This window comes from Pristis pectinata, chromosome 9 (genome assembly GCF_009764475.1).
Source record: "Pristis pectinata isolate sPriPec2 chromosome 9, sPriPec2.1.pri, whole genome shotgun sequence".
In the NCBI taxonomy this organism is placed as follows: Eukaryota; Metazoa; Chordata; class Chondrichthyes; order Rhinopristiformes; family Pristidae; genus Pristis; species Pristis pectinata.
In genome coordinates, this window is record NC_067413.1 from 97454547 (window position 1) to 97469997 (window position 15451).

At 42.7% G+C, this 15451-nt stretch overlaps 1 protein-coding gene across 1 annotated transcript in view; it reads right to left on the reverse strand.

The window, feature by feature from the left end:
- Positions 1 to 15451, reverse strand: part of gli3 (GLI family zinc finger 3) — a 365376-nt gene that overhangs the window by 13710 nt on the left and 336215 nt on the right. Inside the window, exon 12 of the mRNA XM_052022712.1 lies at positions 4777 to 4941. Coding sequence (XP_051878672.1) covers positions 4777 to 4941 — 165 coding nt within the window. The remainder of the gene's footprint in view (positions 1 to 4776; positions 4942 to 15451) is intronic.

The following is a 15451-nucleotide window of genomic DNA, read 5'->3' on the forward strand; positions in this document are numbered from 1 at the left end:
GTTGTTTGTGCTCTTTATTCCAATAATTTTAATGTACAATAAGTTTACAATGTAAAGATATTGCTTTGACTCCAAATTGCGGGGTTAGATGGTTCTCTCCGATACTTAGAGCTGAGCTTGGATGGACATTATGGAAAGAAAGTATCACCATGTCTGACATGTTAACTCGGTTGCTACAGATTTGTACTTTGACTTGAAAGCCAATTAATTATGCTGCCTACAATTGGCAGACAATTAATAAACTAACCATACCTGAACTTAGCTGGTGAAAGGATCACTAGCATTTTGCCTGGAATGGTGGTTTTGACTAATAAAGAGACAGTGGACAGGCTGGGTTTATTTTCACTGCAAAGTAGGAGGCTGAGGTGTGACCTTATAGAGGTTTATAAAACTATGAGGGACATAGATACAGTAGATAGTCAGAGTTTTTATGCTAGGGTAGAGGGGGGCCTAAAAATAGAGGGCAAATGTTTAAGGTGAGAGGGGAGAAATTTAAGGGGGATCTGAGGGACAAGTTTTTCACACAGACACTGGTGGTTTTACAGGACGAGCTGCCAGAGGAAGTAGTGGAGGCAGACACAATTACATCTGGATGTCTGGACAGGTAGTCGGATAGGAAAAGACTACAGAGAAACAGGCAAATGGGATTAGCGCAGAGAGGCGTCACAGTCGGCGTGGACAAGTTGGGCACATTTCTCTGCTGTACAGCTCTATTATTAATTGCTTTTTATTGTTCTTGGAAGGTATCAGATTGAAAATGAAGTACACTTAAAATAGCAAATAAAACTGAACATTTCTGAAATAAACTGGATATAAACAGTGCATTTAAGACCGTCTATTTTGAAACTGATGTTATGGTATCAGTTTCTGGTTGATGCAACTGTCTGCCCATTTTGAATGTAGATGCTTAAAATGAACAGGAAATTCTCCCAGAGCCCTGATTAACATGGTGATGTTAAACAACGCCGAAAGAGATGATCTGGTTAATCATTTCAATACTGTTTGTGGAAACATGCTGTGAGTTTCCTACATCATAGCAGTGATGATTACAGATTAAAAAACAGCCAGTTGGCTGAAACTTACTTTGAGATTCCTGATGTTTTAAAGGCATAAAGAACAGCCAGTCTTTATTTTTCTTTATTGCAATCTTCCTCCAAAGCAGAAATTTTAGAGAAATACATGGTACAATTTCTGTAATATTTATTTAGAAAGTTGGTGGTTGATGGTGTTGTGTAAACTGTGTGTGTTGACATGATAACTGTGGTAACCTTGGCACTGGGATTCAAGAAATAAGGCAAAATTGGAGGGCTAGGAAACAAAACAGTGGTAGCTCAGTATGCTCCAATCAGTTTAAATTGGCTCCCCTCAGCACTCTTACACCTAAACTATTAATTCGCCTGTGCTGCTTAAGATTATTTTATATTCATGTACTATCACCATAGGAACACATTATCTGAACAGCATTCTTTTCTGTTTGAGAAAGCTTACTGATTGCAAATTGACCGATGTATGTCTTATGTCATATAACGTACGAAAGATGCTAATAAAAGTCATTGTCTTCTTGCTGAAATAAAGGTTTCCGTTTGTATGGTGTCTTATCCCATCCCCATAAAAAAGGTATAAATATAACGTGGAGAGACATGGCAGGCAGGCAAATGCAAACGGCAGTCCCAGATATACTAAAGTACACCCATGAGTAATTAAAGTTGCATTTAACACAACATGAGAAAAACACCTAGTTCCTCTTCAAATTATGCCACGGGATCTCTCACTTCAACTGAAAAGGAAACTTAAGCTTTGCATCAGTATCTTATTTGAAAAGCAGCACATCTTATACCACAGCAATTCCTCTGCACCACACTGGAAAGTCATCCAAAACAATGGGCTCAAATGGGGCTGGAACCTACAATTTTCTTATAGAGGCAAGAGTATAAAGAACCGACCCTTGATCAAGGATTACAAAACAAAAAGGGATGCATCACTTTCTTCTTAACATTGCTTTGGAATGTTGACCATATGTAAACATGAGGAATAGAAGCAGGACTGGGCCACATATCCTCTCAAGCCTCCTCAAGTCCATGGCTGACCTGGTCTTGGTCTCAGCTCCACATTCCCGCCTATTCCCCATGACCTTTCCACTCTTCCACAGCCCATATGGCCTGTGACCCAGCCTCCACCCCTCTGGAACAGAGAATTCCAAAGAACCATGAACCTCTGTGAGAAGAATTTCCTCATCATTCCAGTCTTAAATGGGAAACCTCTCCTTCCCTTGAAGCTACGCCTCCCAGTTCCAGATCTTCTCAGCATCCTGTCCAACTCTTGTGTGCTGCCTTACATTCTTCTAAACGTCACTGTTAGTAATCAATGAATAAGTGACAAATGGTACAGAGAGCTAGGTAATGTTAGAGATCTGGAACAGTATAAGGCTCATAGGAAGGAGCTTAAGAAGATTAGGAGAACCAGAAGGGGGCATGAGAAGGCCTTGGCGGGCAGGATTAAGGAAAACCCCAAGACATTCTACAGGTATGTGAAGAGCAAGAGGATAAGATGCGAAAGAATAGGGCCTATCAAGTGCAGCAGTGGGAAAGTGTGTATGGATCCGGAAGAAATAGCAGAGGTACTTAATGAATACTTTACGTTAGTATTCACTACGGAAAAAGATCTGGGGGATTGTAGTGGGGACTTGCAGCGGGCTGAAAAGCTTGAGCATGTAGATGTTAGGAAAGAGAAGGTGCTGAAACTTTTGGAAAGCATCAAGTTGGACAAGTCGCCGGGACCAGATGAGATGTACCCCAGACTGCTGTGGGAGGTGAGGGAAGAGATTGCGGAGTCTCTGACGATGATCTTTGCATCGTCGATGGAGAGGTTCCGGAAGATTGAAGGGTTGCGGATATTGTTACCTTATTCAAGAAGGGGAGTAGGGATAGCCCAGGAAATTATAGACCGGTGAGTCTTACCTCAGTGGTTGGTAAACTAATGGAGAAGATCCTGAGAGGCAGGATTTATGAACATTTGGAGAGGTATAATATGATTAGGAATAGTCAGCATGGCTTTGTCAAGGGCAGGTCCTGCCTTACGAGCCTGACTGAATTTTTTGAGGATGTGACTAAACACATCGATGAAGGGAGAGCAGTAGACGTAGTGTATATGGATTTCAGCAAGGCGTTTGATAAGGTACCCCATGCGAGGCTTATGGAGAAGGTGAGGAGACATGGGATCCAAGGGGACATTGCAGAGTGGATCCAGAACTGGCTGGCCCACAGAAGGCAAAGAGTGGTTTTTGAAGGGTCGTATTCTGCGTGGAGGTTGGTGACCAGTGGTGTACCTCGGGGATTTGTACTGGGACCCTTGCTGTTTGTGATTTTTATAAATGGCCTGGATGAGGAAGTGGAGGGGTGGGTTAGTAAGTTTGCGGATGACACAAAGGTTGGGGGTGTTGTGGATAGTTTGGAGGGCTGTCAGAGGTTACAGAGGGAAATAGATAGGATGCAAAGTTGGGCTGAGAAGTGGCAGATGCAGTTCAACCCAGATAAGTGTGAAGTGGTTCATTTTGGTAGGTCAAGTATGATGGCAGAATATAGTATTAATGGTAGGACTCTTGGCAGTGTGGAGGATCAGAGGGATCTTGGGGTCCAAGTCCATAGGACGCTCAAAGCGGCTGCGCAGGTTGACTCTGTGGTTAAGAAGGCATATGGTGTATTGTCCTTCATCAATCGGGGGATTGAATTTAGGAGCCGGGAGGTATTGTTGCAGCTATGTAGGTCCCTGGTCAGACCCCACTTGGAGTACTGTGCTCAGTTCTGGTCACCTCACTACAGCAAAGATGTGGAAGCCATAGAAAGGGTAAAAAGGAGATTTACAAGGATGCTGCCTGGAATGCGGAGCATGCCTTATGACAGCAGGTTGAGGGAACTCGGCATTTTCTCCTTGGAGCGATGGAGGACGAGGGGGGGACCTGATAGAGGTATATAAGATGATGAGAGGTATTGATCGGGTAGATAGTCGGAGGCATTTCCCCAGGGCTGAAATGGTGGCCACAAGAGGACATAGGTTTTAGGTGCTGGGGAGTAGATATAGAGGAGATGTCAGGGGTAAGTTTTTTACTCAGAGAGTGGTGAGTGCATGGAATGGGCTGCCGGAAACGGTGGTGGAGGTGGATACGATGGGGTCTTTCAAGAGACTGTTGGATAGGTACATGGAGCTGAGAAAACTAGAGGGCTATGGGTAAGCCTAGTAATTTCTAGGGTAGGGACATGTTTGGCACAGCATTGTGGGCTGAAGGGCCTGAATTGTGCTGTAGTTTTTCTATGTATCTATGGATGCTCACTCATGATTGCTCTGGATAAATATTCAGCTTTTGGCATATAATCAGTGACTACTTATTCGTAAGCAAGACTTTTTTTCATTGCTGGCAATGTTACTTCAAATTGTATTGTAACTCTCATTGTGGAATCAAAGAGGACATTATGTTAAACACCAATGCAGCTCTGATTGACAACATTAATTTTTTTGAAGGCAAAGATATAACTACAGAGCAGTGAAGATCTACCATTATCTACACTAATCTCAGATATTGTGAACTGGGCCATTAACTTATATTATTGCAATGCAAATATAGCCAAACTTGCTTTACATTATTTGTATTAAAGCGGACTACCCAGCTTCTGCTGGTTAATAATATTTTTAAAACAGGCTCATCAATGTGTGCAGAATCAGTACTAAAACAAACTTATCAACATGCAGCAAATCACCAGTATGTGCCAGGAGACAACTTACCTCATTTGAGTGAGTTCTGTTCTGGTGCTTTGCCCGATCCGATGCATTGGAGAACGCTTTGTTACAGCCCTCATGCTCACAGACATACGGCTTTTCTCCAGTGTGAGACCGCAGGTGCGTTTTCAAGTTTTCCAGTCTGGAGTAGGCCTTTGCACAGCCTTCAAACTGTACAAAACAAATTTGCTGCACATTACCTGCCCATCACTTTTGCTGTTACTTAAGGAATATGTAAATAAAACTACACAATGGATCATTGAATTCTGAAATGTTTTCCATCAGCTGCACCATTGAAGAAAATGCAGTGACAATACCCTACCATTTATTACTATTTACAAGAAGGACACTGCTTGTGTACTGTAAATAAAACTTGTTTCTTTGATGTCAGTATGCTGGAGAATTTTGCATTTTTGGTCAGATCAAACAGATCCCACTAAAGAACTCACTTGTTCCAATTTCCTGCATAGAATTCACTTGTAGAAGGGGACCATGGTGACTAAGCATGCCCCACTGAGTGATCATACCATTATACTACACCTGGAACATCTCCAGACTTTGAGGGCTTCATTCACTTACAATGTGGAACTTCCTAGTGACAACAGGGTTGAGTTAAATTGCCACTGGGGATCAATATACTAGAACGTCAAAATGGTGTTTTGCCAGTTTGAGCATGCTGCTTAGCAAGTTTACCAGGATTCTCTTCTGAGTGTCCCACAGCTACTTTGTCCCCAACTGGGGCATTAGTCTTCACTGTCTGAGTCAGGAACTTGCACCAATCAAGTATTCTTGGCAACATTTGGTGCAAAGGAGATGGTCTGGAGACATTTAGAAAATGGATTTTCACCCATTTTTAGTGCATTAATTGGACATTATACTTTGCCCAAATGCCAAAATAGCTGTCATAAAAATAGAAAGCACAGAATCAGGACATGCTCGCTTTAAGAAACGTTAAAACCCCACCTGCTAGGTAAAGATGGCAGCTGCTGTGTCACTTACATGCTGATTCACAGGAAGTATGACAGTGAAGTGCTCACATTTCTGTCTGTAAGTAATTAATGGATGCTAAACATCTAGGTGATGTCACCACGTGAATGAAAAATGATGGGGCAATTATACTGTGTTAGGATGAACCGTAACAAGAGGTGCCTGGTTTGATTTCCTGATGGGTTGGACTTCAACAAGAAGAGCACAACAACCTACAAAACATACACACAGCAATTTTTTGCATGATTTTGCAAATGAGTCAAATTTCTAGTTGTTTATGCTTTACAGAAATCAAACAGAGACGTACAAACTATGTAGCCGACGGTTGCAATCAATCCTCACACCTAGGGAAGGTCTTGCTGACATGCTGCTTAGGAAATGTTTGTTGGCAGAAAGCCCCTGTTGGCAATGTGGGAATACTTTGTGAAAGCTGGGACTCCTTACTGCCATTCACTAGGTTCGTTAGTGAATGAAGGTCTGCACTTTTTCAATAGAAAAGCGGACCCATGAATGGTTTGCTCAAGTTTTAGAAAGTAAAGGTTATGTTCACATTGACACTTTATTTCAAAGTGGTTTTAATTAATTTTTGGGGGGTTTTCCAAAAAGGTAACAGTTCTATTTTCCTTAAATTATTTAAATCTATTTTGATGGTTTTTAATATCATTGACGGTTGAAGAAATTTATAAACAGTTCAAAGGCTAGGGTGTTCAGGGCAAGGCCTGAGGATATACTGCCTGAAGCCCACTTGCTATTTGGAGGCTGCTCCCCCTTGCAGGATGTCTCTTGTGTGTGGACGGGCAGTTTGTCAGTCCCTTTACATCTGGAAGCACACACTGCGGGCAGCAAGTTCAGGCAGTAGGCTGGAGCTAGAGTGATTTAACCCAATGTATTGGAAAGGACCTATTGAGAATACACATCGGTTGAACTAGTTTAGATGGTAGGCAGTCCTTCTTTTCCCGGAAAATAATATATCAATGGAATATATTGTCAGCTTGTGTAGTGAATTGCTGAATTATTTTCTGCTTTGGAAAGAGAGCGGGATGGCTCCTTGCTGGAGCAGAGATGTCATAGAAAATATAGGTGCCAGGAAAAATAACTTGAGGTTAATTTAATCCCTCGCTTTGAATTTGATTGCCCAGAGACTTGGAGAGGACTTTCACAGGTTGTTCACCGTATGAGGTGAAACAGATCTTTTATTTCCCTATTTCATATTTTAGCATTTAAAGTTTTTATTATTTAGACACAGGAAATATCAGGCAACAACAATCCTATCTGACATAAAATAAATATTGAAATCTGAACCATTAACTCTGTTTCTCTTTCCTCAGATGCAGCCTGACCTGCCGAGTACTCCCAGCATTTTCTGGTTTTACTTTAGATTTCCAGCGTCTGCAGTTTCTTTCAGATTGTCAATCCTATTTCACAATCCTGATAAGGGCACACTTCAATATTTCCTCCAGGTTTTATGGTGAAACAGCTCCTTTTATTCTTGGAATAGTGTTTGCCAAGGCATCTAGGAATGTTGTATGACAGACCCCACTGCCAACTACAAATTCAGTGGCATCTGTATCAGACTATAAGTGATTATCATCAAGCAGAGGCTACACAAATCTTCCACCGTCATAACTGGGATATTCATTCAGCCAAAACCCCGTGTTCTTGGGGAGGGCTTAAACAAGAGTGATGGGGGGTGGGAACCTAAGCAGGGTGAGTAGGGAGAGAGAAACAAGGACAGAAATGAAAAAAAAATACAGTAGAATGCAAAAGCAGAAGGTAAGGAAATCGAGGATAATCAAGGATAAGGTAGGGATATCAAGGGCAACTGAGGCCACGGTACAACAAAAAGGTAAGATAATTCAAAATGGCAAAAAGGCAACCTTAAGGCTTTGTACCTTAATGCATAAAACATTCATAGTAAAATGAACTAGCACCACACACAGAGATACACATCTGAGAACATTAAAGAAACCTGGTTGCAAGAGAATCAAAGCTGGGAATTTATTGTTTGTAGACAAAGAGACTGCAGATGCTGAGATCTGGAGCAAAAAACAAACCACTAGAAGAATTCAGATGCTGCCTGACCTGTTGAGTTCCTCCAGCAGCTGTCTTTTACGAAGGGCAGGCTGGAAGGAAAAGGGGGTGGCGAGGCACTTTCAACAAGAGGAGCAATAAGTATGGCTGTGAGGGATGATCTAAGTTCAGAAAATGATGAGTCTATTTGGAGAGAGATTAAAAACAGCAAGGGAAAGAAAACACTGGTAGGAATAACATACAGAGTCTCAAAGAGTAGCGACACTATGGGAAAGTGTATAAGTCATTAAGTAATTGAGGCATTTAAACACTTAAGTAATTATAGGAGACTTTAATCTTCATGTAGATTAGGATAATTAAGTTAGAAAGGAAAGCTACTAGAACAAATTCACAGAGAGAAAATAGTCCAAGTTTGTCCAACTTCTCCTTATAGCTAATACCCTCTAATCCAGGTAACATCCAGGTGAACCTTTTTTGCACCCTCCACATCCTTCCCGCAATGTGGCAACTAGAACCGAACACAATACTCCGAGAGTGGTCTAATCAACATTTTGTACAACTGTAACATGATGTCCTAACTCTTGTACTCAGTGCCATGGCTACATGTCTTCTTCACCACCCTGTCTACCTGTGACACCACTTTCAGGGAACTATGCACTTGTACCCCTAAGTCTGTTTGTTTAACAAACACTCCCCAGGGACCTGCCATCCACCGTGTAAGTCCTGCGCTGGTTTAACTTCCCAAAATCCATCAATTCCTACTTGTCCGAGTTAAATTCCATCTGCCAATCCTTTGCCCACTTTCCCAGCTGATCTGGATCCTGCTGTAACCTTAGACAACCTTCTTCACCGTCCACTACACCATCAATTTACAAACTTACTAATCATGCCACCTACGTTCTTACCCAAATCATTAATATCATTGACTAACAACGGAGGACCCAGCACTGACCCCCGGGTACACCACTAGTCACAGGCCTCCAGTCTGAAAATCAACCCTCCATTACCACCTTCTTGTGTCCCACCACCAATGCAATTCTGTATCCAACTGGCTGGCTCACCCTGTGATCTAACCTTCCGGAGTAAGCCTACCATGTGGGATCTTGTCAAAGACCTTGCTAAAGTCCATGTAGACAAGGTCTACTGCCCTTCCCTTGTCAATGCTCTTGGACACTTCTTCAAAGAACTCAATCAAACTTGTGAGACATGATTTCCCACGCACAAATCCAAGCTGACTATCCTTCATCTGTCCGTGCCTTTCCATTTCCAAATAATCCTGTCTCTCAGAATCCCCTCCAGCAACTTTCCCACCACTGATATTAGGCTCCCTGGCCTGAGGTTCCCTGGCTTGTCCTTGCAGCCCTTCTTAAATAAAGGTACAACAATAGCCACCCTCTAGCCTTCTGGTACCTCACCCGTGGCTAATGAAGATACAAAAATCTCAGCCAGGGCCCCAGCAATTTCTTCCCTTGCTCTGCACGATGTCCAGGGATATACATGATCAGGTCCTGGGGATTTATCCACACGTATGCACTTTAAGACGGCCAACACTTCCTCTTTTGTAATGTCGATATGATTCAAGACATCACACTGCTCTTTCCTGAAATCACTAGCTTCCATATCTTTCTCCCTGGTAAATACAGACGGGAAGTATTCATTTAAGACCTTGCCCACCTCCTGTGGCTCTGCACATAGACGACCACACTGACCTTTAAGGACATTTGCCCAGCCTCATTTCCTGAGAGGAGATCGACTATAGTCCCTTCTCTAGTAGGCCATCTACTTACTGCTTGAGAAATCCTTCCTGCACACACTTAACAAATTCTGCCCCTTCTAATCCCTTCGCAATATGGCAATCCTCGTCAATACACCTACTATTACAACTCTATTATTCCTAATCCTATCTGCAATTTCCATGTGTATACTTCATTTGATTATTTCCAGTATCATAGTGCTCCATGATTCATACACCTATCTGCAATTTCCCTGCATATTTGCTGTTCTAATTCTCCCTGGCTATTGGAGGGCCTGTAGTATAATCCCATCCAAGTGATCACTTCTTTCTTATTTCTCAGTTCAACCTATAAAGTCTTGCTGGATGCTCCCCCCGCAATATCCTCTCTAAGTTCTGTGCCTGTGTTTCACATTTCCACACCTGAGTAACTCTGATCAACCATTCACGACAAAGTTCAGCACAATTACTGGAAATGTAACTGCTCATACCTATTCAATGATGATGCTTTATAAATCAAGCTTGCCTACCTTATCAGTTGTAAAGGGATGAACGGCAGGGGTGGTAGCATAGTGGCAAGCATAATGCTTTACAGCGCCAGAGACCCAGGTTCAAATCCAGCCACTGTCTGTAAGGAGTTTGTATGTTCTCCCCGTGTCTGTGTGGGTTTCCTCCGGGTGCTCCGGTTTCCTCCCAATTTCCAAAGATGTACGGGTTAGGAAGTTATGGGCGTGCTATGTTGGCGCCAGAAGCGTGGCGACACTTGCAGGCTGCCCCCCAAAAATCACTACGCAAAAGATGTATTTCACTGTGTGTTTCGATGTACATGTGACTAATAAAGATCTTATCTTATCTTAAGATTCACCTTTGGTCAACTATACTGCATCCAAGGTCAATGGAGCCCAATTTGGAGGTGGAGTAAAATACACAGGACAAATCGAATTCAGCTAATTGCTGCCTACTCCGTCTTCTCTCAGTCATCACCAAAGTGATGGAGGGTGTCATGCACAGTGCTATCAAGCAGCACTTCACCAATAACCTCCTCACAGAAGCCCAGTTTGGGTCTCACCAAGTACATTTCATTCACAGTCTTGACCCAACATTAAATTCCAGAGGTGGAGATGAGACTGACAGACCTTGAATCAAGGTAGCATTTGATCAAGTCTGCCATCAAAAAGTCAATGGGATATTGTAAGTGGAGACATAGCTGGCACAAAGAGATATGGCTGTGGTTGTCGGAGGTCCATCATCTCCGTCCCAGGACATTGTGACAGCTGTTAATTGGGGCAGTGTCCAGGACCCAACCACCTTCAGCTGCTTCATCCTTTACCTTCTTTCTACCACAAGGTCAGAAGTGGAGATGTTTGTTGACGACTGAATATCTTTTTAATATTCACTTTTGGGATTTGGGTGTCACAATCAAGGCATATCTTTATTGCCCTAATTGCCCTTGAAGAAGTGATGGGTGATATGTGGTGAGTGACACATCTCTTGGCACCCCAAGGCCTTTCTCCTATCTCCAAAGTATATGTCAGGAGTGTAATTGAATATTCTCCACTTGCCTGGATGCATGCAACTCCAAAAACCATAAAGCTATACTTTGGGCTCCCAATTGCCAGTGAGAGCTTGAGAAACAGATCTTCAGGCAGATCATGGAAAGATGTAAAAACAACAGGCTTGTTGTAGTGGGTCATCTTAATTTTTCCAATATTGATTGGGACTCAGTGCTGGGATGGGACAGAATTTGTTAGGTGCACCCAGGAGGGGTTCTTGATACGGTATATAAATAGTCCAACTAGGGATGGGGCTGTTCTAGACCTTGTATTGGGAAATGAGCCTGGTCAGGTGATTGAAGTTTCAATGGGGGGAGCATTTTGGGAATAGTGATCATAATTAAGATAGTTATGGATGAGGATAAGACTGGTCCTTGAGTGAAAGTGCTAAATTGGAGGAAGGCTAATTACAAATGTATTAGGCAGGAATGGGGAAACTAGATTGGGAGTAGCTGTTTGAGGGTAAATCCATATCTGACATGTGGGAATCTTTTAAAGACCAGTTGATTAGAGTTCAAGACCAGCATATTGCTATGAGGATGAAAGATAAGGATGACAAGGTATAAGAGATATTGTAAGTTAGTCAAAAAGAAAAAGGAAACATATGTAAGGTTCAGACAAGGCCCTTGAGGAACATAAAGGAAGCAGAAAAGAACTTTATCAAGGAATTAGGGATGTCTAAAAGGGGCCGTGAAATGTCCTCGACAGGTAGGATTAGGAAGGATCCCAAGGCATTTTATATGTGCAGTATATTAGTAGCAAGGGGGTAAGTAGGGAAAGGGTAGGTGCACTCAAGCACAACGGAGGGATTTTATCTGTGGAGCCAAAGTAGGTGGGCAAGGTCCTCAATGAGCACATCAGTATTGAAGAGGAGAGGGACATGGATGATGCAGAGGTTAGGGAGGGGGTGTATCGATATCCTAGGACATGTCGATATCAAGAAGGAGGAGGTGTTATGTGTATAGAGAAATTTTAAGGTGAGAGAGGGTAAGTTTAAAGGAGTTGTGCGAGGCAAGTTTTTCTACACAGAGATTGGTGGGTGCCTGGAGTACGCTGCCAGGGGTGGTGTTAGAAGTAGATACAATGGTGACATTTCAGAGGCTGTTGGTCTGACACATTAACAGGCAGGGAATAATGGATTTGGACCATGTGCAGGCAGATGGGTTTAGTTTAGATTGGCATCATTGTCAATGCAGACATGGTGGTCCGAATGGCTCTACTCTTCGATGTTCTAAGGAGTTAGCACCATCCAGGACGCCGCTTGACTGCACCCCATCCACCATCTCAAACAGGGTCTGCAGTGTACTCCATCCACAAAATGCACTGTCCATGCTACTCTGGCAGCACCTTGCAAACCTCCAAGAAGGACAAGCAGGTGCACGAGATCATCGTTCCTTGCAGATTCTTCACCAAGTCACACACTATCCAGGCTTGGAAATTTGTGGCCAGTCCTTCATTGTTGCTGGAACTCCCTCCCAACAGGTCTGTGGATCTATTTCCAGGAACTCCCTCCCAACAGGTCCGTGGAAGTACCTTCACCTGACCGCAGAAGTTCATCCAACCTCACTTTTTCAAGGGCAGTTACGGATGGCAACAATTGCTGCCATGACCATCAAAATCCAGATGTTAAAAATGAAAAAAAAAGCTGCTGCTATGTATCCACATATAATGTGAGTGTCCAAGGGACCACCAAGCTACTACTGCAAAGTGAACAGGAGTATTCTTCCAAGATCCTGACCAACATTTAATTTTCAACTAAGATTGTTAAAATGAAATAAATTATCTGGGTGTTGATTTCAGTTATTGGTTGTGGACTCTTCCTCTGCGCCACGTGTTACCAGGCATTAACATATAGCGACAGAGACCATAATTCATAACAAATGAATTGATTTTGAAGCAAGCTGGAATGTGTTAAGTGCTTGAAAGGTATCAGATAAGTGCAAGTTCATTTCTTTATTGGCAATAAAGACAGTCACAATCCTTTCCCCAGGTAGAAATGTCAAACACTAGAGGACATGCTCTTAAGGTTAGAGGGGAGAAGTTTAAAGGTGACGTGAGGGGCACGTTTTTTTTACACAGAGAGTGGGAGGTGCCTGGAATGGTTACCAGGGGGAGTGGTGAAAGCAGGCAGTTTGGTGGAATTTAAAAGGTTTTTAGACAGACACATGAATGTGAAGGGAATGGAGGGATGTGGATGGTAAACAGGAGGAGGATATTTAGTATAAATCAACATCAAGGTCGGCACAACATTGTGGGCTGAATGGCCTGTCCCATGCTGTACTGTTCTATGTTCTATGTATAAGTTGGGGAAAAGCTCTGGATGTTTGAAAATAATATTTGTTGAGTTAATCTCCCTAATTTTCTGTTGCATTTACTCGAATATTTGTCCCTTCTATGTGGATTTGCACTACTTTGGAAACCAATGCAGTATTAGCCTCAAGGAATAAATTTTGAACAATCTGAATTCCAGATCATGCCAGAGTATACAAGTCAAGGCATCCGAAGTCAAGCGGAAAACTTTAGTGAAAGATCCAGCAATAACACTCTGTTGGATAATGTGCCACATTTCCTTGGAGCATCACATTTAACAAGCTCCATGCCAGTGCCTGGATTCAAAAATCCCCACAATGAGTAATGGCATCAGCTTGGCAGCATTCATTCCAAGTGCTGCAATACTTATTAGTCTTCTTGATTTTTCAGACTCAGATGGAAATATAGTATTTCTGTACTTCATGGCAAATCACTTTCAGATTGATGAAGGTAGAGAGGTAGATGTGGTCTATGTGGACTTCAGTGAGGCATTTGACGAGGTCCCTGCATGGTCGACTGGTCCAAAAGGTTGAGGTTGAGGCACATGGGGTCCAAGACGAGCTGGCTAGCTGAATCCAAAATTGGCTTGGTGAAACTTGGCTTTCCTGGTTGGAGGTCTGTGACCAGTGGTGTACTGCAGGGATCAGTGCTGGGACCTCTATTGTTTGTGATACATATTAATGGCTTGGATGTGAATAATGTAGGAGGTATGATTAGCAAGTCTGCAGATGACACAAAAGTTGGTGGTGGTGTGAATAACAGGGAAAGTTGTTTAAGGCTACAGCAGGAAAAAGATCAGTTGGTTGGAGAATTGGCAGAATCAGAGTTATTATCACTGACATATGACGAGAAGTTTGTTGTTTTGCAGCAGAAAAGTCATAAAAATCTATAAATTACAAAAATAAATAAATAGTGCAAAAAGAAGGGATAACGAGGTAGTGTTCATGGGTTTATGGACCGTTCAGAAATCTGATGGCGGAGGGGAAGAAGCTGTTCCTAAATTGCTGAGTGTGGGTCCTCAGGCTCCTGTACCTCCACCCTGATGGTAGTAACATGAAGAGGGCATGTCCCGGATGGTGAGGGTCCTTAGTGACGGAAGCTGCCTTCTTGAGGCACCGCCTCTTGAAGATGTCCTTGATAGTGGGGAGGGTTGTGCCTGTGATGGAGCTGGCTGGGTCTACAACCCTCTGCAGCCTCTTGCAATCCAGCACATTGGAGCCTCCGTACCAGGCGGTGATGCAATCAGTCAGAATGCTCTCCACTGTACACCTATAATTTGTAAGATACCAAAGACTCTTGATGGAAGAATGTGGCAGATGGAGTTTAGTCCTGACAAATGCAAGGTGATGTATTTTGGGAAGTCAAATGGGGTAGGGCATTTATAGTAAATGGTAGGGAGCTAAGGAACATTAATGAATAAAGGGACCTTGGTGTTCAAGTCCATTGTTTCCTGAAAGTGGCATTACAGGTAGATAGGGTGGTGAAGAAGGTATTTGGATACTTGCCTTCATAAGTGGGGGCATGGAATATGAAAGTTGGAATGTTATATTACAACTTTACAAAACCCAGGTTGGACTGCACTTGGAGTCCAGTGTGCAGTTCGGGTCACTACACTATAGGAAGGGTGTGATTACACTGGAAAAAGTGCAGAGGTTGTTGCTTGGGTTGGAGGACTTCAGTGTGAGGACAGATTTGTTTTCTCTGGAGCGAAGGAGGCTGAGGGGTAGCTTGGCAGAAGTATATAAAATTATAAGAGGGATAGAGAGGGTAGGTAATCAGCCTCTTACCCATGGTACACTATGTTTAGATACGGTTCAGGGATTCTGTTGGAAAATGGGTTCAGAATCTGGATGAATGACTTCTACCTTGCTACTAGACATAATGTGGGGAATATCCATATAAAACTACTTCCAGCATGTCATTTCAATGTTAATTAAGTTATTTGCTTTCACAAATCTGCAAATGGTATTTTAATTTCATTTCTGGGATGAGGCCAGTGCCATCATTTTGTTGCCTGTCCTTAGCTGCCCTTCAAGAGGACCTCTTAAAATGCTGTAGTCCATGCCAT